At 53.0% G+C, this 22876-nt stretch overlaps 4 protein-coding genes across 4 annotated transcripts; 2 read left to right on the plus strand and 2 right to left on the minus strand.

Moving 5' to 3' along the window:
• Positions 1-80: 80 nt before the first annotated feature.
• Positions 81-1902, minus strand: EURHEDRAFT_407986 (uncharacterized protein). The gene has a single exon (XM_040780716.1). The coding sequence runs from the start codon at positions 1647-1649 to the stop codon at positions 258-260; it is 1392 nt and encodes a 463-aa protein (XP_040642467.1). The 5' UTR covers positions 1650-1902; the 3' UTR covers positions 81-257.
• A 927-nt stretch (positions 1903-2829) lies between these two features.
• On the plus strand, positions 2830-3829 carry EURHEDRAFT_407987 (MFS general substrate transporter). Its single transcript, XM_040780717.1, has one exon. It carries the CDS (start codon positions 2837-2839, stop codon positions 3767-3769), a length of 933 nt encoding a protein of 310 aa, XP_040642468.1. The 5' UTR covers positions 2830-2836; the 3' UTR covers positions 3770-3829.
• A 467-nt stretch (positions 3830-4296) lies between these two features.
• Positions 4297-6094, plus strand: EURHEDRAFT_512112 (sugar porter family MFS transporter; the record flags this gene model as incomplete). Its single annotated transcript, XM_040786034.1, has 3 exons — positions 4297-4833; positions 4885-5548; positions 5685-6094. 3 exons carry the CDS (start codon positions 4297-4299, stop codon positions 6092-6094), a joined length of 1611 nt encoding a protein of 536 aa, XP_040642469.1.
• Positions 6095-7778: 1684 nt separating this feature from the next.
• On the minus strand, positions 7779-22333 carry sidC (nonribosomal siderophore peptide synthase SidC). Its single transcript, XM_040785295.1, has 2 exons — positions 21514-22333; positions 7779-21466 (listed from the first exon to the last, which is right to left on the minus strand). The coding sequence occupies exons 1-2, from the start codon at positions 22048-22050 to the stop codon at positions 7799-7801; spliced, it is 14205 nt and encodes a 4734-aa protein (XP_040642470.1). The 5' UTR covers positions 22051-22333; the 3' UTR covers positions 7779-7798.
• Between the last annotated feature and the right edge of the window lie 543 nt (positions 22334-22876).

Here is a 22876-nt window from a genome sequence, read left to right on the forward strand (position 1 = left end):
ATTGACAGGGCAGGCAACCCTCGGCGCGCCGAGAGTAACAAAAGGACTAAAAGACGGTCAATCCGAGTGAGGGGTGCATACGCAGTACAGAAACATGGATCATTCCAAATAGGGGTGAGGTCCGGGGTGATTTTGCCCGTCTTGTAACCAAATTATGCTAAATATGAATATTTACTCCGTATAGTGCTATGAGATGCTATCTAGAACATACAAAATAGTGATACATATACAGTCCTAATAGTAGTAGAGTACAGTAGTCATTGCCATGCAACCGTTAATCGGTCCTCCACTCGCTGAGTCGGAAATGCATGCTCCAAGCGCATTACCTCCAACACCCCCAGAAGTGCCTTCTGCTCTTTCGGCAGCTCGAAATACTCTCCACAAGTCGTGATTCCCATCAAGGCCTCGATGAATGTCGGCGCAGACTGCCTGTTGCTCAACGCCATTCCGCACAGTCGCAGGACGATTGCTCGCACACTGTCTACGATCACGCGATGCTGAGCAGTAGACCCAGGCCCAAGTCGCGGTCGCGTTGGATCAAAAACGAGCAGCAGCAACCGGGACAGCTCTCTGTGAGTCATACCAGTAACATGACAAGGATCGAGATGCCAGATCTCCGGAAAGACCTGTCCACGATCCGGGTCCGGGGGACGGACGTAAAGAGGTTCAAACGAGGCCGGGAGACAGGCATGAAGTTGATCCTGGTAGGTGACTAGTTCGTGCCACCGATGGGGAGATGCCGACTGGGATGCAGGTGCAACATCCTGACTGCCGTAGCAGTACTCGAGCACATCGGCACAGAAGATAATCAGCCGGTCGGCCCAGACGGCGTCCGTTGCGGGAGACAGTGTCCGAAACGCATCGCAATAAGACAGGGGAAAGGAGAGAGGGCGTTGCTTCATAAAGGAGGTAAAAACCTCCTGACGCAAAGCCACCCAAAATGCCGCTTGTCGCAGACCATTAGGAGGGTCTGATGAACAATTACTACTGGGACTACTACTATGGGGAAGCGCAGCATCATGAGGCACCTGGGCCGAGATAAAAACATTCAACATGCGCAGAAACACCTCCTGATCCTCCGGGTTCTCCCGCAACGGAGCGTCCATTTCCTCGTCGGTCCGTAAGATAATGGCGGCCGCCAACAGGTTATCATTGTGAATCTGGTCCGGATCCATACTAAGAGCCAACAGGTCCGTAATGCAGGCCGTATGATATGCCAAGGCGACGGCCTCTGTGAGGTCGGGCAATGCATGGCCTTGCCATTCCACCACACCGGCTGTATTGCGATGACGCTGCAGCCGAATCAAATGGCGGGCAGCCGTGGTGAGGATTGCATGACGGAGCGGCGCACAGGCTCGCGCGCGGCGAGGCACCAGTTGGGTAAAATGGCGCTCCGGATCACATAGATCAAACCGGGCCGCCACCTCCTCGGTGAAGTACCGCAATAGGATGGCCGTTAGGCGGCCGTGATCAACACTTGGACTGGGATCGGGCTCTGCGTGAGTCGGGTTTCTTTGTTCACGAGAGGAAGGACGACACGGGTGTTGAGGGTCAATTTCCGGGGGAATCGGCGACCCGTCATTATCCGCAGGACTATCAATGATGTCGTTATCATTATGCTCGTCCTGATTGACCCAGGTATTGGCCATGACGTCGTGCGTCTCATCGACCCAACGCCATCGGGCAGCAGACCTTCCCCTCCCGAGAGAACCAGATACCGCCGGCAACCAAACTTGGTCTTGTGAGAACCGGAGATTCGACGATGACCGGAAATGGACGGGACGAGGCCGATGACAATCCAGAGATAGGGACTGGCAGCGCTGGCATTTCTCTGGAGGGCCGTGGCATTTGAGATGCCGCGCTGTAGTATAGTTAGTGTAGAACCCAAAAGAAAGGGGAAGATGGACGTATCTGCAGTGTGTGCAGGGCAAAGGCCGCGGCATGACGGCGAGAATTGCTGATTCGGGACACAAAATACGAGAGGAGAATGAAGCTATTCAATCAGCGTCGGTTGATTGAGCCATGCGACAAATATACCCCAGATAATCCCCGCATTTATTTCCCCGCGTTTACAGCCAATCAGATAAGATTCGGCTTTTGACGTCTATGTATAAATATACAGTAGAGAGGCATGGGGTAAGGTGTATAGCAGAATACAGCAGAACAGCAAGGGGAATCCGGAGAGAATGGAAGAAATCAAAGCAAAAAACGCCTCTGCCGACCACATCGAATCCATTGAGGCCGGTGATACCAAGAAAGGCATCCCCGATCTCGACGAGCTCAATGAGATTCCCGTTGGTTGGTTTGTCTGGGTTGTGGCCATCACGGCCTCGATTGCTGGTCTGTTGTTTGGTTACGACACGGGTGTGATCTCGGCTGTGTTGGTCTATATCAAGACGGACTTGGACGGCAAGAAATTAAACGAGAGTGAGAAGGAGATGATTACTTCGTTATGCTCTGCCGGGGCATTCTTTGGTGCTATTTGTGCTGGTCTTGCAGCAGACAAGGTATGTTTGTCCACGTGGTATTAGAGTAAACGCTGACCTTTCAGTCCGGCCGTAAACTTGCCATCTATATCGGGTCCGGTCTGTTCACCATTGGCGCTGTCCTTCAAGCCGCTTCCTATTCCATCGCACAGATGGCTGTCGGCCGTTTCGTCGTAGGACTTGGAGTCGGGTCTGCTGCCATGGTGGTCCCTCTGTACGTGGCTGAATTGGCACCGGCCAAAGCCAGAGGTCAGCTTATCGGTCTGAACAACATCTCCATCACGCTGGGTCAAGTCATCGCCTACGCATTGGGTGCAGCATTCGCACGTGTGCCGGCTGGTTGGCGATATATGGTCGGACTGGGTGGCGTGCCCTCAGTCATATTGCTTGTTGTCCTGCCTTTGCTTCCGGAATCGCCTCGTCATTTGGTCTATCGCGGGAATCACGAAGAAGCACGCAAGGTTTTGCACAAGATCTACGGCAAGGCGACAGAAGAACAAATCGATTTGGTGCACGCATCGATTGTGGACGCCTGCGACGAAGCCCGCCGAAACAACGAGAACGAAAGTCGTTGGAGCAAGATTAAGCAGCTGCATGGGGATCGGGCCAATTTGCGGGCCCTCTTCAGTGCCTGTGGCCTTATGGTTATTTCGCAGATCTCTGGGTTCAACACTCTGATGTACTACTCGTCCACTCTATTCGACATGGTCGGCTTCAGCGACCCGGCCGCCGTCGGATTAGTCGTCGCGGGACCAAACCTGGTCATGACAGGTGTCAACATGGTCCTTGTCGACCGGATGGGTCGACGCAGGTTGCTGCTCTGCACTGCATGGGGCATGTGCGCGAGTTTGATCGCGGTCGCTGTGTCATTCCACTTCATCCCGGTGAACCAGCAGACGCTCGAAGTACCGGACTACGCGCACATGTCACCCCCGACCATCGCGGTCCTTGTCTTTGTACTCCTGTTCGTCATCTCGTACGGTTTGTCGGTCGGCAACACGGCCTGGATGAGCGCCGACTTCTTCCCGCTCGAAGTGCGATCGATGGGAACAATGTGGATGACCTGCTCCAACTGGGTATCCAACGTGATCGTGTCCAGCTCGTTCCTGTCCATGATGAAGACCATGACCCCGGCTGGTACGTTCGGTTTCTACGCGGGAATCTGCGGTGTCGGCTGGTTCTGGATTCTGTTCTTCTACCCGGAAGTGTCCGGATTGCCACTGGAAGAGATTCGCGTGGTGTTTGAGCGTGGCTATGGCCGGAATATGCGCACTAGACGCTGAGCTGGTGATAGACGGTGTAGGTAGATGATTTATCCATGTACAGTATAGTATGAATCTACGTCTTGACATTTAAAATAAGGTTACTCGATTATATTACCCGATTAGGAAATCCCGTAGTTTTCCCGAGTTGTACGTCTCCCCGGACGTGAAGTCGTGATAGCTACCCCAGAAAGGCATTCTAAAAGAAGCCAAAGAAGACGTAACTCAATCTGCAATCTATATTGCCCCCCACGATCCATGTTACCCCGTATAACCATAATAACCCCGGATATACGAATAGCATCTCTTCCCCATGGGGTCGGCAAAGCGTTCTCCCTCGGCGATGCCCCGAAGACTCCACTTGTGACAAGCGAATATCCACAAAATAAAACGTTCAGATGGAAAAACAAACGGCAAATCCGGCGGCGCCAAAAGTCAGCAGAAGAAAAGAAATATCCCGATCTGGGGTTTCCCCAGATATACAAACCGCGCCCCTCGCCGTCAGTTCGCTCTCCGCTTCATACACTCGGACAGACAGAACAATCAACATGTCACTCTTCTCGGTGGTCGAGGACCGCCCTACTCCCCGCCAGGTCTACAACTGGCGGATTTTTGTCTTGGCTGCCATCGCGTCGTCGGCCTCATGTATGATCGGTTATGACAGCTCGTTTATCGGACAAACCGTCGAATTGACTTCTTTCCGCGATGAATTCCACTTCGAAGACTGGTCCGATGCCAAACAGGACCTTGTCACGGCAAACATTGTTTCGCTATACCAGGCCGGTGCCTTCTTCGGTGCGCTCTTCGCCTACCCCATCGGTTTCTACCTGGGTCGGAGATGGGGCCTTATGATCACTGGCATTATCTTTGTTTTGGGTTCTGGCTTGATGCTGGGTGCCAATGGTGACCGGGGTTTGGGGTTGATGTATGCCGGCCGCGTCCTTGCTGGAATAGGTGTGGGTGCTGGTTCGAACTTGACACCTATCTATATCTCGGAATTGTCGCCGCCAGCTATTCGCGGTCGCTTGGTCGGTATTTATGAATTAGGATGGCAGGTGGGAGGTCTGGTTGGATTCTGGATCAACGTATGCTTCCCTGACATTGTGAAGTATATGAACGCATATTGACCGAAATAGTTTGGAGTCTCGGAAACTCTCCCTGAAAGCCACAAACAATGGCTTATTCCCTTTGCCGTCCAGCTTATTCCTTCTGGATTTCTCTTGGTCGGTTCCTTCTTCATCCGCGAGTCTCCCCGATGGCTGTTCGGCCGCGGCCGTCGCGAAGAAGCCGTCACGAATCTCTGCTGGGTTCGTCAACTGGCCGCAGACGATGTCTACATTGTCGAAGAGATCGCTGCCATCGACCAAGCTCTCGAGGAGCAAAAGGCCAAAATCGGTACCGGATTCTGGAAGCCGTTCAAGGCGGCCGCGACCAACCCCAACGTTATGTGGCGGCTATTCCTCGGTTTCATGCTTTTCTTCTGGCAGAACGGCTCCGGAATTAATGCCATCAATTATTACAGTCCCAAGATTTTTGAAAGTATCGGCATCCGGGGCAGGGAAAACCAACTTCTGAGCGGAGTCTTCGGAGTGGTCAAAACCGTGGTTACCATTATTTGGTTGTTGTTCCTGATTGATAACTTAGGAAGGCGGAAGCTTCTTATTGCCGGCGCAATCTCGGGATCGGTATGCTTGTGGGTCATCGGCGCATATATCAAAATTGTCGACCCGGAGAACAACCCTAAGCCAAATCTTGACAGCCCCGGCATCATGGCAATCGTTTTCTTTTATCTTTACACAGGTATGTATTCCCTTTCTTTCTTTTCTCTTCTTTCCCCTGTTTTGAAATCTTGCCTTGAATGCATGCATTGCATGATGAAGCAACAAAAAAATCGTATGATCTTCGGTGACTGTTCCACTGACGGGCATGGCTTCAGCGTCGTACATTCCTTCATGGAACGGGACCCCATGGGTACTTAATTCAGAGATGTTTGATCCAAATATGCGTTCTCTGGCTCAAGCTGTGGCCTCCGCGAGCAACTGGTTGTGGAATTTCCTCATTTCGCGCTTCACTCCGCAAATGCTGAGCACAATGCAGTACGGCACATACTTTTTCTTTGCCAGTCTAATGATTCTTTCCGCCTTTTATGTTTTCTTCCTCATCCCGGAGACGAAGGGTGTGCCGCTCGAGCGTATGGACCGGTTGTTCGAAGCCAAACCGGTCTGGCGCGCGCATGGCCGGATCTTGCAGCAATTGCAGGAGGACGAGGCTGAATTCCGGCGGGAGATTGAGGACTCCAAGCTGTGTGATGACAAGTCGAGGGAGGAGTTTGTCGAGAAGGCATGATATAAATACGATTATGTTCACGGTAATGATAGAGCTCTGAACGATTCAATTAGCGACTATAACTAAATCGAAGATTATAATACTTGTTTTGATAACTGTAATATTACTGAACATATGTAATTTTAGTCTATCAGAAAGAGATGAGGAGTTGATGTTGAAAACGGTCGTAGATGAATGGGAAGACGTTGGAGGACGGCGACAACATGTGTGACTGAGCACACTGCCCTAACTGGCCATTACGTGTATCCTGCTCCTCTTCAACTTCACCTGCTAGTCAATCCAGGGCTATTCACTATTAGACTAGCTGACTCGTTTTGTTTTCTTCCAGTCTGTAAACGCTCTTTCATCTCAGCGCCCCCTCTCTCCAATAATTCTTACCGGTCACAACAACATCGGTATTCCCTTGGTTGCTATTAGTGAAGTATCAAGCAAATACACTTGCATTAAGTCATGGCGAGAGCCTTCTTAGCTCCCCTAATATGATTTACAATATGCTGTGCGGTTATTGTTCTGACTCCTGCAGCGAAGATAACCATTTCACCGGTGATTCTAGCTGTTTGTGGTTTGATGACATGGTTTATGGGACGAGATGCTGAGATCCTCTGGAGGCCTAATGATTATAGGAGTTACGGATCTTTGCGGTACAATTTTGCAGGGAAGAAAAGTGGATGCAGAAGGTACATGGTGACCTTTGCAGGAAGATGGCACGAAAAACAGTTGTTCGGAATCTGGATTTTGCACCAACAGCATATAACATGAATGATAACGAACCAGGCATCTCAGAGTAGATATAATAGACCCAGATCTACCAAGGCTATCGGGTGTGTCTTGTACACGAGAAAGGTAACAATCGTTCCATGTCCATGTCACTTACAAGTCAAGTGTTATCATTTTTGTTTGCATAGTGTTGTCTTTGATCATCTCCCTGTTCTTCGTCAGCCCTGCGATGAGTGGCATCAGACATGCCCTGGTCCATGAGACATATGGTTAGGGCAGCGTGCGCGTCTAGGATATACGTACCGGCAAGCCGAGGACACGAAGACAAACATGCATTGAAATGGCTGAAGGGGTACATGGCTTAGGATTTAGGGTACTTTTCTCTTTCAGTCCGTATTCCCTCAACTTTTTCTCACTCCACCATGTCGATGTTTCTTTCACTAGAGTTAGCGCCATGAATGATAGCTAAATGTCTCGGTCGTGCTCTGTTGCACTTTCCTCTCTGCGTTCCTTCAAAGCTACCAAAGCATTACGGGAAGGCCCACACATCTCTTACAGAAGCCACAATGGCATCTTCTGTCCTATACCTGTACGGCCAGGACATTGCCTTGCAGCATTCGACGGAAATCGAAAAGCTGATTCAAGGTTGGCTCAACACAGTGTCATGTATTAGTTATTTCGTGGAAGTTCAGCTAAAAAGGCAACTAAAACTGAGCAAATGCTCTCACTGTCGGTATCATAGAACTGAGAGGCCTTACATCGAACGGTTTAATAGAGTGGATAAGTAGCGGCGGAATATAATTTTGAAATACACTAAATTATACTCGATGCTCCATGTAACTATATACAGAAACCATTACAAAACAAATATCAATCTATCAAATCACAAACGCAAATGCACCCTTTTTTTTTTTTTTTTTTTTTTTTTTTTTTTTTTTTTTTTTTTTTTTTTTTTTTTTTTTTTTTTGGTTCGTTGTTAGGACCAGCCTAACGCAACGAAGAAACAATCCTTTCAATCTCCCTTCCAATCTCGCTCACAAACTCCTGAACCTCATCCCCCGTCAAGAGACCACCCTCAACTCTCACACCAAAGCCAATAGAGTCCGTACGAACATCAGGACCAATATCAATGTAAACGTTCGCGTCAGGAATGTACGAAGTATCCAAAGCAGCCACCGAAGTAGACGTGTTGTCCACAGGAGGCAGAGGCTCCGACGGGATGAAGTCCGTTGGCACACCGATGCGGAGGGTCTCGAAGAGCTCGCCGTTGGCTGGGGGCTGCACTTGCATCCAGAGGAGGTTGACCCAAGCGTTGAAAAGGGGCGTCTTAGTGCCCTTGGTGCTGGCCCAGCGGGCAAGGATGTCGCGAAGAGAGCTTTGCTCGTAGCTGACGCGCTTTGCAAGGGAGGACTGGATGTCACGGACCTTCTCCAGCATCCCAGTGCTCGATTGGTCCGCGTTGGGAACCACAAACGGAGTAACGTTCAGGCAAGGACCGGAAAGACGCTCGATGTCAGTGAAGGAGGCAGATCGTCCAGTCTGGTACAATCCCATGGTCGGGCTGTCGACACCAGTCGAGCGAGCGAGGCAACGCGAGACGGCGAGCAGAACGGCACTCTGAAGACCGATTCCGGAAGAGCGACAGGTATTTTCCATGTCCGAAAGGTTCTTGACCTTTTCCCATGCACCGACAAACAATTGTTCAGCAGGTCCGGAACCTTCACCGCCCTTGATCAAGGTTGGGGTGCTGGAACCAACAACCGACGACCAGTAAGCCGATTCATCAAGACCACGAACAGAGCGCACCGAGTAGTCGACAAACGACGGGAAGTTGGGGTTGGTCTCGGGCGCTTCTCCGCGGTAGAGCTTGGCAAGTTCAGCGACGAACATCGGCATTGTCCAGGCATCGTAGGCAGCGTGGTTGATCAGGACCTGGATTCCGTCACGGTCGCTAGCCTTCAAGAGGCGGAGACGAACAGGCGGGACAGACAGCGATGACGGTTGCAGGCCTTCTTCTTTCGCCTGTTCCTTGGCAGCTTCGGTGACGGGCAGAGCAGAATCGATGACCTTGAAGGTGTCGTTATCGGGGTGCTTCATGACGACCTGGTAAGCGTCGGATGGAGAAGTGACAGCGAAGCAGGTTCTCAGGATTGGGTGTCGTTGACGGAGCTGAAGCCAGGCTTTCTCGAGTTGCGCCTCGCCAATGCGTTCGTTGCTGAAGTACGACCAGGCAGGTTCGAACAGAGTTCTGTTGGACTTGATCCAGCTAGCCAAGTGGTACACCTGTCCGCCAAGGCAAGGAAGGATGGTCTCGACCGTGTCCTTCTGCAATCCCAATTTTCCAAGGACCGCAGACTCGATACGGTCGTAGTCACGGAGGAGTGGGCCATGTACCTGTGCGTTCGATGCAGAAGTCGGCTGGATACGCTGGCTGATACCGCGGAGCGTGTTTCCTTGCAAGATGTCGGCGACGCCAGCCTTCAATCCCTTCGAGCGACAGATCGAGGCAATGCGAATGGCAGAAAGAGAGTCCAGGCCAATGTTGAAGATGCTCGTGTCGGGCGCGATATTGTCAGCAGAAACACCAGCAACCTCAGCAAGGATTTCTTGAACAAGGCCCTCATGAGTAGGGACGCTGGACGTCTCACGCTGTTCAACCTCAGGGCTCTTCACCTCCTCCAAGGAAAGTCGGAGTGGCAATTCTCCCAGTCCATCAGGGATAACAGTAGCGCATCGGGCAGGATGTTCAATAATGTCCTGGAACACAGAGCTGAAAAGCTCAAGGGCTTCGTCGAGCTTGGATTGTGACAGATACTCGCCATTGCATGTAGCTCTGGCCACAATTCCATCCTGGGCGTGGTCGATCTCGATGTTGATCTTGTGTTCGGCTTGCGCGGCGTAGTCGTCGGCATTGTAGGGCGTCCAGATTTGCTGTCCGTCAAGCACAGAAGTGTCAATGTCGGCGCTCTTCTGGAAAACGAAAAGAGTGTCGAAAAGCGAAGCAGATTTCAGGCCGTCGATCTGTCTCAGGCGGTTCTGAACATTTCTCAGAGGAGCGTGCTGGTAAACTTGAGAGTCAGTGGTTAGTTGTTGCACACGACGAGCCATAGCCTTGTTGCTCAAGAACTTGGGCTCGAAAGTGACTCGCTGAGCGACAGTGTTGAACAGAGGACCAATCGTCTTTTCTGCTCCGGGTGTTGGCAGGGAACGACCGGCGAGGACCTGTCCAAAGACAATGTCTCGCTTGCCGAGAAGGTTTGTCAAAACCTTGGAGTATGCCAAAAGCGACACGCTTTGGACGGTAACTTCCATCGCTTTACAGGCTTCGACGATGTTGGCGATGTCAAGACCAACGCGAAGTTCAGACATGAACATCTGGGCTTGCGATTCGGAGGATGGAAGGCGAGGAAGCTCGGTGACTTCGTAGCCAAGGAGTTTCTGGGTCCAGAATTTGGTCGCCTGTTCCTGGCCGTTGAGCACAAAGTTGACGGTGTCGGAGAATTGCGGTCGCTCGGAAATGATGTCCTCTTGGTAAGCTCTTGCAAGATCCTCGAAGACGAATGGCAGCGAAGCACCGTCGTAGAGCGAATGATGCATAACAATCACCAGAAGCTTGTCGGTAGGGCGAGTGACCAAAACAGATCGAATCGGAGGCACTGCGAAGGAAGTCTCCTTGTCAAAGCGGAACATCGAGGAGATCTCGGACAAGGGGTCGACAGTGGAGGGAAGAGTGATCTCGTGCCAGTTCAGAGCCGGGTTGGTGTGCACGGCTCCAACCCAGGCATAGCCGAGATCCTCAATAGAGTGGAAGGAAGTCCGAAGAATGTCGTTCGCTTGGATGATCCGGCTGATCGATTCCTTTAGTCGAGGAATGTCCACATCATCGGCAAGACGAACTGGGTGCGGATGAGTGTAGACAGCACCAGCAGAACCCAGGGTTCCGGTGATCATAGATGACTGCAAAGGAGTGCACGAGAACATGGCAGAAACCGAGTCGTTAGGCCCGAGAACAGGGACATGAGACTGGTAAATGTTGACGTCGACGGACGGAGCTGCAGAGCTGTCTTCCTCCTTCGCCTCTTGCGAGCAAAGCTGAGAAGTCAAGGCGCCCACGCAAGAGAAACGCATGACATCCGACGAGGAAGCGTTAAATCCGGCATCGCGTAGGTTGCGAGAGAATTGAATTGCAGTCACGGAATCGATACCAAGGGCCAAGAAAGAGGCGCCCTTGGAAACAGCGGACTTGTCGAGACCGCAGAAATTGGCAACCATTTCCTGGATCTGTAGTTCCTCGGCGGACCAGGTGGTCTCGTCCCATTTGGCAGAGACAGCTGACGAGGAAATGGACTGGGGCTGCGAAAGATTGAAGTTCTCCAACAAGACATTTTCTCCAGCCACGACACTCGACAATACAGCGTCCATCTTTTCGAGGAACTCCTCTGCACTGTAAGTAGCACCGAAAGAGGCCGAGAAGCGACAGTTGAGGTGGATAACGTCTTCTGCCGAATCGGCCTCAGCCTCAACGGCGAATGGGTAATCCGCCGGCATGTGGCTTTCGAGCTCGGTCCAGAAGCCGTACTTGGAGGGGCTTGTGCTTCGAATGAAAGAGAACAGGCAGTCGAATAGAGCAGTCTCGGACTTGAGCCAGCGCTGGATGTGTCGAAGAGAAGTGTGCTGGAACTCAAGAGACTTGACGGCTGATTTCTGGACGGTCGCGACGACTTCATTGACGGTAGTCAAGCCAGTGGTGTCAAGACGGCCAGGGATTGTCGTGATGCATGGAAGGAGGACGGAATCAGCGCCCGGCACCGACACTGCGCGACCAGACAGCACAGTGCCGTACGTAACATCACCAGCGTCCACCAGATCAGCCAACAGGAGACCAAATATTGCCTGGACCAGCGAAGGCACAGTCGTCTTCAAAGCTGCTGAGCAGCGCTCCAAGTGCGAAAGCTTGCTCCGGAGCGCCCGATGAGCATTGGATGTCTCAGAGACATCCGAGTCCGACCGGAGGATGGTGGGATGGCAACCAGCAAGGGCTGTCGTCCAGTGCTGCTTGGCCTTCTCCAAGTCCTGAGAGTAGACGTGCTCAACGAAAGCAGATGGCGAGCCTCTCTCAGGGACCGAGTCGTTGGCATAACGGGCTGCAATCTCCTCGATCAGCATCGAGAATGACTCGCCATCATAGAGAGCATGGTGCATCGAGATGTCGAGGAGCAGAGGTTGCTTCGTGGTGGAAGACTTGATGAGAACGAATCGCACGGGCGGAACAGCGGAGATGTTGGAGATAATGTCCTGGGAGAGCGATTCTTGCTGCACGTTGAGAACTGCAACAGCCTCGTCCAGGTTTCCGGCTTCCTCTTCCTCCCAGCGAATCTCGTACGAGTCCGCGGAGAAGAGAACCTGCACCATCTCCTGGTCAAGAGCAGCGAACGCGGTACGCAGGATTTCATTGTCAAGAGCAGCAGTCTGCCAAACGCTCTTCAGCTGGTCGACATCGACAGACTCCGCAAGCTGCAAAGCAATGTGGTTGACATAAAGCTGGCGCCCTTCACTGTTGATTGATCGGGCAACCAGACCTTCTTGCAGAGGTAGACATGGGCGGACAGAAGTCACGCGAGACAAGTCGACCGACTCGGGTGCGTTCTGACGGAATTGAGTATTCATTGCTTCGAGCTTCTGGCGCAGCTCAGCAGCAGCAGCCTCGCTGTTGACCTTGTCCGTGCTTTTAGGCAAGCGCGTGAGCTGCTCAATGACAGGGTTGTTCATGACACGGGCGACCGAAGCATCGTAGCCAATGTTGCGAAGCTTGACCGAAAGATTGATAGCGCTCAAACTGTCGATACCAACTTCGAAAATGTTGGTCATGGGGCCGATGATAGAAGGATCGGTAGAGACAACGGTGCAGATTTCGTTAACAACAGTCTGCTCATCTTCATTAAGAGGACGGTCGGCAAAAGCAGATCCATCAACGGCTCCAGCGTTGTTTCCTCGGAGGACGGCAGGGAGCGGCAGGTTGGCAAAGATGGCGTGCAGCGGCTTCATGTCGACCTTTCCGGACATCGCAGCGAGAGGAATGAAGGTAACAGGCAGAACGATCTCTGGAACCATGTATGATGGCACCTTCTTCGCACAAACTTCCTGAAGCTCTTTGCCGAGAGTTGCAACGTCCGACTGAAGGAGAGTGACTTCGTAGCCCTTCTCACCCAGTCCAGCCTTCGAACGAGACTTGACGGAGTTCGAGCGGGACACGAAGGAGATGAGCTGCACTCTGGAAAGACCAGGGTGCTGAAGAACGGCCGTGGCGACATCAATGTCAATTGCCGAGGATGCGCGCAGAACCTCCGAAACCTCACCAAGTTCCAGACGTTGACCACGGATCTTAGTTTGGTCGTCACCACGTCCGAGATACTCGACAGAGTCATCAGGCATCAAACGACCAATATCACCAGTCCTATACATCTTCTCACCATTAGGGCCAACGGCGTACCCCTTTGCGTCAGGGCGGTTCAAGTAGCCCCTGCCGACAATGTCTCCTGAGAAGCACAACTCACCAGTCTGACCACGGAGAGCATATGTCATGGTGCCAGGGAGGAAGACGTGACCGGTGCAGGCAGTCAATGGGGGCCCGATGTTGCGGAGGTTGGTATCTGGCTTGACGTGGGCGAAGGTACATCCAATGGTCACCTCAGTAGGACCATAGGCATTGGCGAGCGCAACATTTGGAGAGAGACCCCAGGTATCCAGCACCTTCTGCGAAATCTTCTCACCTCCGACACTGAGGTAGACCATACTAGGACAGTCCTCAGGGAGGGTGTTTGTTTGGTCAAGAACGGACGGGACAAGACTGCCGTGCGTGATTTCCCACTTGGACATGGTCAATTGCAAGTTGTCCAGAAGCATCATCCGGGGTCCAGTCACGGTCGCCATTCCGTGGCGCCATGGGAAGAACATCTCCACGATGTGGGGATCGAAGGCGCGACTGGCTTGGGCAATCCACCTACCCTTTCCGCCGAGGTTCATAGTCTCAGGGGAGATGTCGCAGATAAATTCGGAGAGTGACTCAATGAATGACGAAAGGTTGCCTCGGGTGATCATGACACCCTTGGGCTTACCGGTTGAACCTGATGTGTAGAGCAGGTAGGAGAGGTCATCGGGGTCAGATTGATAATCGGTGTCCTCAGATGGCATCGACGCCACAGTCTCCTGGAAGGACGGGTCGTCGATACAGATCACGCGACAGGACTCAGGTACATCAGTGAACGTCTCAGCAAAAGACGACTCGGTGAAGACGATTGGCGATTCACCATCCTCGACCAAGAATGCCTTGCGGTCATTGGGGAGGTTCTCGTCGATAGGAAGGTACGCATTGCCAGACTTGTAGATACCAATGGTTACGGGGTATGAAGCAATGTTACGACCGGCACAAATAGCAATCATTCGGTTCTTGTGACCTTGAGACGCGATGAACGCAGCCACTCGGTTTGCAGCGGCGTTAAGCTCACCGAAAGACATGCCCTCCTTCTCGATGCCGTCTTCGCTGATGGCTGTAGCAGCCTCGACAGCAGTCCAGTCAGGGTTCGTTTGAGCGTACTGCTCCAACCAGTGAGTCGGGCTCAGGTTGACCGAGTCCTTCACCTCCTGGGTGACCACCTGGTTCGAAACAGCGAGCAAATCCCTCGGGAAGTGCTGCACCAGTTGCGTAACCGGCTCGTCAGGATGAGCGATCATTGCACTGACGAAGGCGTCAATTTGGCGAGCGAAAATAGACAGTTGTTCTTCACTGATGATCGCGCTGTCAGCAGATGCTTCGACCATGAGAGCACCATCCGGTCGCTGGAAGACATTAACAGCCATGGGATGTTCGACATGCAAGCCGATTGGGTCTTCGATGGGGTTCCAGATGTCAAGTCCAGAGGTGTTGTCACTCGGCTGCTGGTCTGTGATGTGGAAGGTGAAGATGGCGGGATACAGGGGCTCGCCACGAGCCCGCTTGAGCATCTTTCGGACCTCGCGGGCATGGATGTGGCGATGCTTCCACGACTGGACGGAGATTCGGTGCTGGTCCGACAGGAGTTCGCGAGCTGTTCCCTGGGGGTGGAAGGGAACAGGAACAACCGAAAGAAGCGGGCCAATGCAATTCTCGAGAGTCGCGTCCAAAACACGGTCAGACAGCGTTTCGGCAAATACGGCAGCTGGTGTCCCAAAATAGGACAGGCAGACACAACCCCATGCAGCACGGATAATCGAAGCAATGGAGGAAACACCGAGTTGTGTGGCAGCAGACTGAAGCTTTCCAACTGGCTCGGTCAACAGGGTCTCCTTTGTGATGAAATTGTGCTCTGGCTCGGTGCCAGGAGCGACACGCTTTCCAGTCAGGTCAGGCCAGACAGGAGCTTCGATCTGAGAGAACTTCTCGAGCTCAGTCTGCCAGAAGTCGTGAGTCTCTGCGCTTCGCTGGTCAGTTGGGAGAACAACGGACAGAGCATCACGCATCTGGTTCCGAGTTGGGGGCTTGTAGCCGTAGGCCGATCGGACATCGTTCATGATGAACTCGAGAGACGGGCCATCATAGATGGAGTGGTGGACGGTGAAGACCATGATGCGCTCGCTGCCCTTGGCCAAGATAGTAACGGCCCAAGGCGGGTTTCTAAAGTAATTCGCCTGGTGCTTGCTCATGAGAACCTCGAGACGAGTGTCAAGAGACCCCCTCCAATCCGCATCAGTGCACTCGATGCTCTCCCAGTCGACAAGAGGGTAAGCGTAAATCAACTGCAGGAGAGAGAAGTCAAGGTTGTCTTGCATATTGACGTTGCTGATTTCAGCGACGGGGATGAAACCAGTTCGCAAGGCCTCGGCCTTTTGGCTGACCGCGAACCAAGCTTGCCGGAGGCGGGTGAGGTCGACGGTCGAGTCAAGTGAGACGAAGTGGTTGCTCCAATACATGTTGTAAGTACCCATGGTCTCACTCAGCAAGCTTTCCTGGATAGTGGTGGCCTTGACAACGGACAGTTCATCCTTGACCTTGGATTTGACTGATTCGACCCAGCGCTGGTTGAATTCCCCGACATCGAAGGCATCGACGACGCCGCTGACATCTGTCGAGGCAGAGGCCAAGTTGACAAGATCCTGGACAGTGACGCAGTGAAGCACATCAACAACGGAAAGACGATACCCGGCCTCATTCAGTCGGGAAGCAAGACGAATGGCATGGATCGAGTCAATACCAAGACTTCCAAGTCTGCTGGTCTTTGTGATGATTGAAGTCGAAATGTTAGCAAGAGCGGAGATGGCCTCGACGATCTGGGAAACAGTAGTAGCGTTGCCTTGATCGTCTATCAAGTCGACAGTCAAACCGTTTCCTGGATTCATTCTGGTCTCCCAGTCATCGATATCGACAGAAGAATAGGCAGCTTGCAATGCACGACGGTCGGTCTTGGCCGACTGAGTTCTGGGGATGCTGCCGACAACAAGATAGACAGACGGGATCATGTGGTCAGGAAGAACAGATTGGGCTTGCTCACTAGCAGCACGGGCAATCTCGACGGCAACATCGCTGAGCAACAATAGCTCCTTATCATCCTTCGACACTGCACCAGGGGCCGAGATAAATGCAACAACCACCTTTGCAGGTCGATCGGGACGGTTAATGATGCAAGTCTCGATGTTTTCGACGAGCGGGTGACATTCGCTAAGTGAGTAACTGATCTCACTCAGCTCGACACGAATACCACCCAGCTTGACAAGATCGTCGACACGATTGATGTATTCAAGCGAGCCATCAGCAAGCATCCGGACCAAGTCACCGGTGTAGTACACTATCTGGGAAGCTTCTTCGTTCCAGACGTACTTGGCGTGTGTGACGTCGTCCTGGTTCAGGTAACCGGGGGAAAGCTGGGGACCACCCAGAGCGAGTTCACCAACGGCATTCTTCATCACTTGCTTTTGGTTGCGGGTGACAAAAACGGACACGGTGTCCAGGGGCCAACCAATGTTAGCGCTCTTGATGTTCTTGGACTCGTTGCCGAATTCGCGGAGAGTGGACACGACGGTGGCTTCGGCGGGACCGTAGGTGTTGTAAGCGCGCATATCCGTACCCCAGTCATCGGCAACAGGCGTAGTCAATTTCTCGCCGATCATGGTGATGACCTCGAGCGTTTTGCAGGTCTTCCGCGAGACGCCAGCAGAGAAGGCAGGGGTCAAGTGTGCATGGGTCGCGTTGGTGGTGTTGGCGAGTTGAGAGAAAGATCCAAGCATGATCTCACGCGATGCAGAGATGAGGACACCACCGACGCCCCAAGTGTAGAAGATATCTTGCACGGACACATCGAAGGTGTAAGCGGAGAACTGCAAGCACCGAACCACGCCACCAGCGACGTTCGTTGGAACATCCTTTTGCAAGGATCGCATACTCGACACACCGGCAGAATGCGTGATAGGTACACCCTTGGGGGCACCGGTGGTACCACTGGTCCAGATCAAGTAGGCCATGTCACTGGGGCTTGCCCTCTGCGAGAGCTCATCGACCGCGAGAGCATCAACTGGCTCCTTTCCGGAGAGAGGGCTGACGTCGACCACATCGACACCAGCAGGGATGGCATCTGCGGGCTGGGCACCGTCCGCACTAGAGACGAGGAGCACCTTCGACTCAGTACGCGCGACGAGATCGTGACGGCGCTGCGCAGGCGAGAAAGTGTCGATGGGACACCAAGCACCGCCAGCCTTGAGAATACCTAGGATGGCAACATAGAGAGCAGGGCTCTTTTCAATGCAGATCGGGACAGCCTTGTTGGTAAGTGGGCCATAGACATCGACCAAGTTCTGGGCGAGACGGGCAGCACGAGCATCCATCTCCGCGTACGTCCAGGAGATGTTGAGCGGGCTGTTCTCGTCCTCGAGGTCACCCTTGAAGATCAATGCCAGATCTTCAGGGCTGGATCGCGCATGCTCCTCGAACTGGGTGTGAATCAGGGTCTTCTGAGAAGCCTCCGTGATCGCAGCGTCAGGGTTGCAAGAGGACTTCATGTCAACTTGGGTGTTCGACGGAGCGGTCAAGAAGTCCCCATCCGGCCGCTCAAGGACAAACGTGACAATGTCATCCAACTGTCGGAGCATCATCTCAGCCGCGTCACGGTCGAGCTGCGCGTGGTTGAAACTGGCTCGTAGGGTGAGGCTCGAGTCTACATCAGGCCAGACCTCGATCATTACTGCGAAATCGTTGGCCATGGGCGGGTGGTTGATGGAGGTCCAGAGGCTGCTTTCGCTGGAGCCGGCGTTGAAGTCTTGGTACGCAAGGAGGGTGTCGTACGGCAGCTTGCCATCAGCCGTGACCATAGACCCAAGGCGAGGCTGCAGGTAGGAAAGAGTCTTCGCGTTGAAAGAGGACAAGTGACGCGCGACGGACTGGTTTGTCCAGAACTCTCCATCCTTCGAGATCTGGTTGAGGGAGAATCGAACGGGAACAGTCGTGAAAGTGGGTCCAATACAGGCCTCCGACTCCGGGTCCAGTCTGCCGGACACAACGCTACCAATCACAACATCAAGGTCAGGGTTTCCGGTGTATGCCAGCAAGACAGAAGCCCAAGCAGCCTGGAGCACAGAGAGGGGAGTTGATCCGCTCTTCCGGGAGAGCTTCTTCAAGTCATCGTAACCAGTCCGGGCGGTGATTTCCACGGCATCCGTCTTCTTAGCGGTGGGTGGGCGGAATGGCGTCACAGACGGGAAACCGACGGGTGAGTGGTTGTCCAAGTGCTTCTGCCAGAAAGCCGCCGTTTCAGCGTGGTCGGCTTGGAAATGGTGCTTGACGATGTGCTCGAGCGAAGTCCGCTGCGTGAGAGGCTTTCCTTCGTAAGCGCAAGAGACGTCTTCAAGCAAGAGCTGCAACGAGCCACCATCGAAGATGCCGTGGAACATGCTCAGGATGAAAGTACAGTTTCCGGGAGTTTGGATGACAGAGATCGTCCACGGAGGAGTGCTCAGGCTGATGGTGTTCTCTGCGTGTCGCAGAACAGTCTGCATCGTCTCTTCTTCCGAAGATCCTTCTGAGACATTGTAAAGGTTCCAGTGCTGCTCGGAAGAGGCACTGGGAGCCATTATACACTGCGCAAATGGGGCCATGTCATCGTCAAGCCAGCAGAAAGCTGTGCGGAAAGAGTCATAGCTCTGGGTCACGGTATCCCAGGCGCCCTTAACACGTTCTACATCCACACCAGCCCCAAGCGGAAGCACCGAGTGGTAGATGTAGGAACGAGTCTCGAAGGTCTTGTCGGAGCTGCTCCGCAAGAAACTGGCGAGCATACCAGACTGGGTCGCTGTGGTAGGCAAGACCTTCTCGATTTGGTCTGCATTGAGTTCAAGTCTCTCTGCGCATGTTGAAAGGTTCTTGGCGTTGAAAGCAATGAGACGCTGCTGAAGCTGGTCGTCCTTTTCCTTTTGAGCCTCAGCGCCAGAGTTTTCTGATTGACGAATTTGCGAGACAGTCGAAACGAGCGCTCTGGGCGTCTCCGCTTGGAGGACGTCTCCCACTGAGAGGCCAGTGATAGAGTTGTCCCTGAGTTTCTGGAGCACGCGCATGGCTCCAAGACTGTCCACGCCCAAGGAGTAGAGACTTGCATCCGGTTTGATGGCAGAAGTCTCTTCATTTGTTGCCTCAGCGAGGAGACTAATGACAAGCTTCTGCGCAGACAGCAGGTCTGAATCAGCCGGGACGTCCCAGTCAGCCAAGTCACCATTCACATCAGCCGCCCGCGGAGGAGAAATGATCTTAACATCGCTGCTACCCTGTTGCAATTTTGCAGAAATAGCTTTGCGGTCCACCTTGCCAGAGCTGGACCGGGGCAGCGCGTTGAAGAAAGCATAGACAGACGGACACATGTAGTCGGAAAGATGGTGATGAGTGTTGTCGTGGGCTTGTCGCACAATGGTCTGCTTGTCAGATTCACTGTCTGTAACGAGACACGCTACGATCTGCTCGCTACCCTGTGTTTGCTGGTCGCGCTTGGAGACAATAGCAACAACCTCCGTCACTCCGCTGACGGTAGCAAGAACCGATTCGATCTCACCGAGTTCAAGGCGACGGCCGCTAACCTTGACCTGGTCAGAAGTGATACGACCAAGGAATTCCAGGACTTCACGGCCGGACTCGTCCCAGACGATACGGGCCATGTCGCCAGTGCGATACACATAACCAAACTCTGGGCTGTAAACGAACGCCTTGGCAGTTTCCGTGGGACGGTTCAGGTAGCCCTTGCTAACCTGGGGGCCACCAATGGCCAGCTCACCGGCGAGACCTGCGGGGACGGCCTTGGGGAGCTGGCTATCCGGGTCTAGGACAAGCATGGAACAGGTTGGCAAAGCTTCTCCAATGATGGAGCCACGGACGGAGTAATCAACTGGACCAAGGAATGTGCAATTGATAGCACCCTCAGTCGGACCGTAGGCGTTGACGAGCATCCTCGACTCGTCGGTTGCGAAGTTGTCAATGACTGTCCGGTTGAGCTTCTCACCCATAGTCCAGAGAGACTCCAAGCTGGTCAGACGCGAGGGACGCAACAAGGCAGCCAAACTGGGCGTGGCCATCATGATGGTAGCTCTGGCCTCGTTGATCGTGCCCTCGAGGTCGGTCAGGGTAAGGCTCCGGTTGGCGGAGCAGAGAGTAGCGCCGCTGCTTAAGGTGACGAATATTTCCATCAGGGATGGATCGAACGTCGGGGCTGCGAATTGGAACCAGCGAAAATCACCGGCAGAGTTACCCGGGAGCGGGATTGCAGTAGAGTGAGATTCAATGGAGCACGCAACAGCCATATGGTGGACTTGGACACCCTTGGGCTTGCCAGTGGAGCCACTGGTAAAGAGCAGGTAGGCAGTCTGGTCCGCCTTGATTTCCGGGGCGTCGAAAGGAACAGTGTCAGCAGACACTACGGTCTCTCCTTGCAAATCACGCCACCCCGTAACCTCGGGAACATCAAGCCATGTCGGCGTGGTAGATTCATCGTGGCGCCAGGGTCCGGACGAAGGTTCGGGGGTATTGCCCAGGATGACGGGAGAGGCAATGTCTTCGAGGATTTCCCTTACACGCTGTTCGGGGGCATCTTGCGGGATCGGAGAGAAAGCATACCCAGCCTTGAGAACAGCAAGGTAGCAAATGTAGAGTTCGGGCGAAGTAGTCATGTAAACCGGAATAATCCGGCCTTCGTCCGTGCCTGGAGCTGTCGCGCACAGCTCTCGAAGGCGCGCAGCCAAGCGCGTGGCTGCTGTGTTGAGGGCACCGTAGGTCAACATGCTATGTTCGGCTTCGGTGGATGCGGATGGCAAGGAGTGTACAAAATCCAACGCAACTGCTTCGGGTCTGCTCCGGGCCCAGCCCTCAAAGGCAGCATGCAGCAGAAACGGGGAAATGGGGCGCTCCACATCTTTGTCGCTGTCGCGCGATGGAGGAGTCATAAGTGGTGGGAAGTTAAGGATAGAAAGATTCGGGTTATTATCGGCTTCGGAGGGTATCGCAAAATGAGGGGAGATGGCAGAATGGGTCAAGAACGACGCGATCACCTTGAGAAGCTGCGTGACTGCCGCATTGGGAATTAGTCGCTGGGGGTATGCGAAACTGAATTGCCAGACGCCATTCCCTGCGCCTGGCTGCGCAAGTAGAGTAAATGACTGAGGCTGTTAGCACTACTCTCCATGGGTGTACTACAAGAACATACATCTTCCGATTTAGCATGCTGGTCACCATTCTCAGGCTTAGCATTTTGCAGTTCCAAAGCAAACTGGATTTCATCCTTGTCAAGACGAGCATAATCGGCCTCGCGCAAATTGCAGGTCTTGCCTGCTTCCTCTTCCGCAAATACCGACGCGCAAACGACTGCGCGCCGCGACTCTATCGACACATAACTGGAGTCGCGAGAAATCGCAAAAGCCACATCTTCAAGGCCGGTAAAATGAGAGACAAAACGAGCGTAAGCTTGCACGATTCCTTTCGCGACATCCTGAGAGCTGGCGTCGCAAAACAGCTCAATCGCGGGACTTTTCGCAACTTCGCCGGATACTCTTTCCACGGCGTATTGATCGATAGTATCCAACGCAGGAACCTTTGTGACAGGGAGAATCTCGTCAGCCGGGACAGAGATAATATGGTCACCGTTTGTCATTTTGGAGTCGTTGGTCGTGGTCGTGGTCATTTCTGGGGGATCCTGGTGCCCCTCGAAGCTCGAAAAGAAACCTGACATGATTTTCCTTAGCATCCAGACGGACGGAATACGCACCTTTCACAATAACGAGAGTATGATTAGAATAGTATAGTTAATGAAAGGTACGTTGTCAGAATACTAGGAAAATGAGCGATGAAGGTAGTTGTAGAAGACAAAAAAACACGGAGCCGAGGAATCCCACTATCTGCCCACGCCGATATCGACGCAGGCACCGCGCAGGACAGTGTCATCGGCGGTGGATCCCGCGGTTGCAGAATTAATTTTGCATCGCCATTGGACATCGGTTAGAGGGTGGGTAAAAGACAGTGGGAAGTCGTTGACACAGTGGGAGATGTCTCCGTGGTGGGATGGGCGGTTATGCCCGATCAAGTCCCGTGCCAAGTCCGAGTCACGGGAGCTGATTATCTGATCGCATCTGATTAGATAAGTATTTTTTTGGTATGGTTATTTACAAGACAGTCACAGTACCATACTAGTACATTACATATACCAGTACAGTACATATACCTCCCGATCTTTCCTTCTAACTCCACTATCTGATTATTATCCGAGACTTCCTTTTCTTCGGGCCCCGGATGTCCTCTGGATGCATCTCTGCATAAGGTCATATCAATCAGATAAGATCAGCTTGCCTGGGAGATGTGCATACTCTGCCCCAGAACTTTGACCATGGAATCCATGCAGTGCTTCCTCGACCGAATAATCTATTGTACATTGCTTACTTGTACCACGAGTCCTTCTTAGTATCCATGGACTCCATTCAACAGCTCAGCTAAGCTAATTGAAGTTCAACAACTACAGCCCGGTACACCGACCAAGGACTTATGTCTCGGACCTAATTATTCTATAGGTGAGGTTC

Source organism: Aspergillus ruber (genome assembly GCF_000600275.1).
Source record: "Aspergillus ruber CBS 135680 unplaced genomic scaffold scaffold00002, whole genome shotgun sequence".
Classification (NCBI taxonomy): Eukaryota; Fungi; Ascomycota; class Eurotiomycetes; order Eurotiales; family Aspergillaceae; genus Aspergillus; species Aspergillus ruber.

Coding starts and splice junctions, on each gene's coding strand:
- EURHEDRAFT_407987 (XM_040780717.1), top strand. CDS start 2,837: ATGGTCGGACTGGGTGGCGTGCCCTCAGTCATATTGCTTGTTGTCCTG.
- sidC (XM_040785295.1), bottom strand. CDS start 22,050: ATGCTAAGGAAAATCATGTCAGGTTTCTTTTCGAGCTTCGAGGGGCAC. Junction 21,467..21,513: donor AGCATGCTAAATCGGAAGAT/GTATGTTCTTGT, acceptor TAACAGCCTCAG/TCATTTACTCTACTTGCGCA.
- EURHEDRAFT_407986 (XM_040780716.1), bottom strand. CDS start 1,649: ATGGCCAATACCTGGGTCAATCAGGACGAGCATAATGATAACGACATC.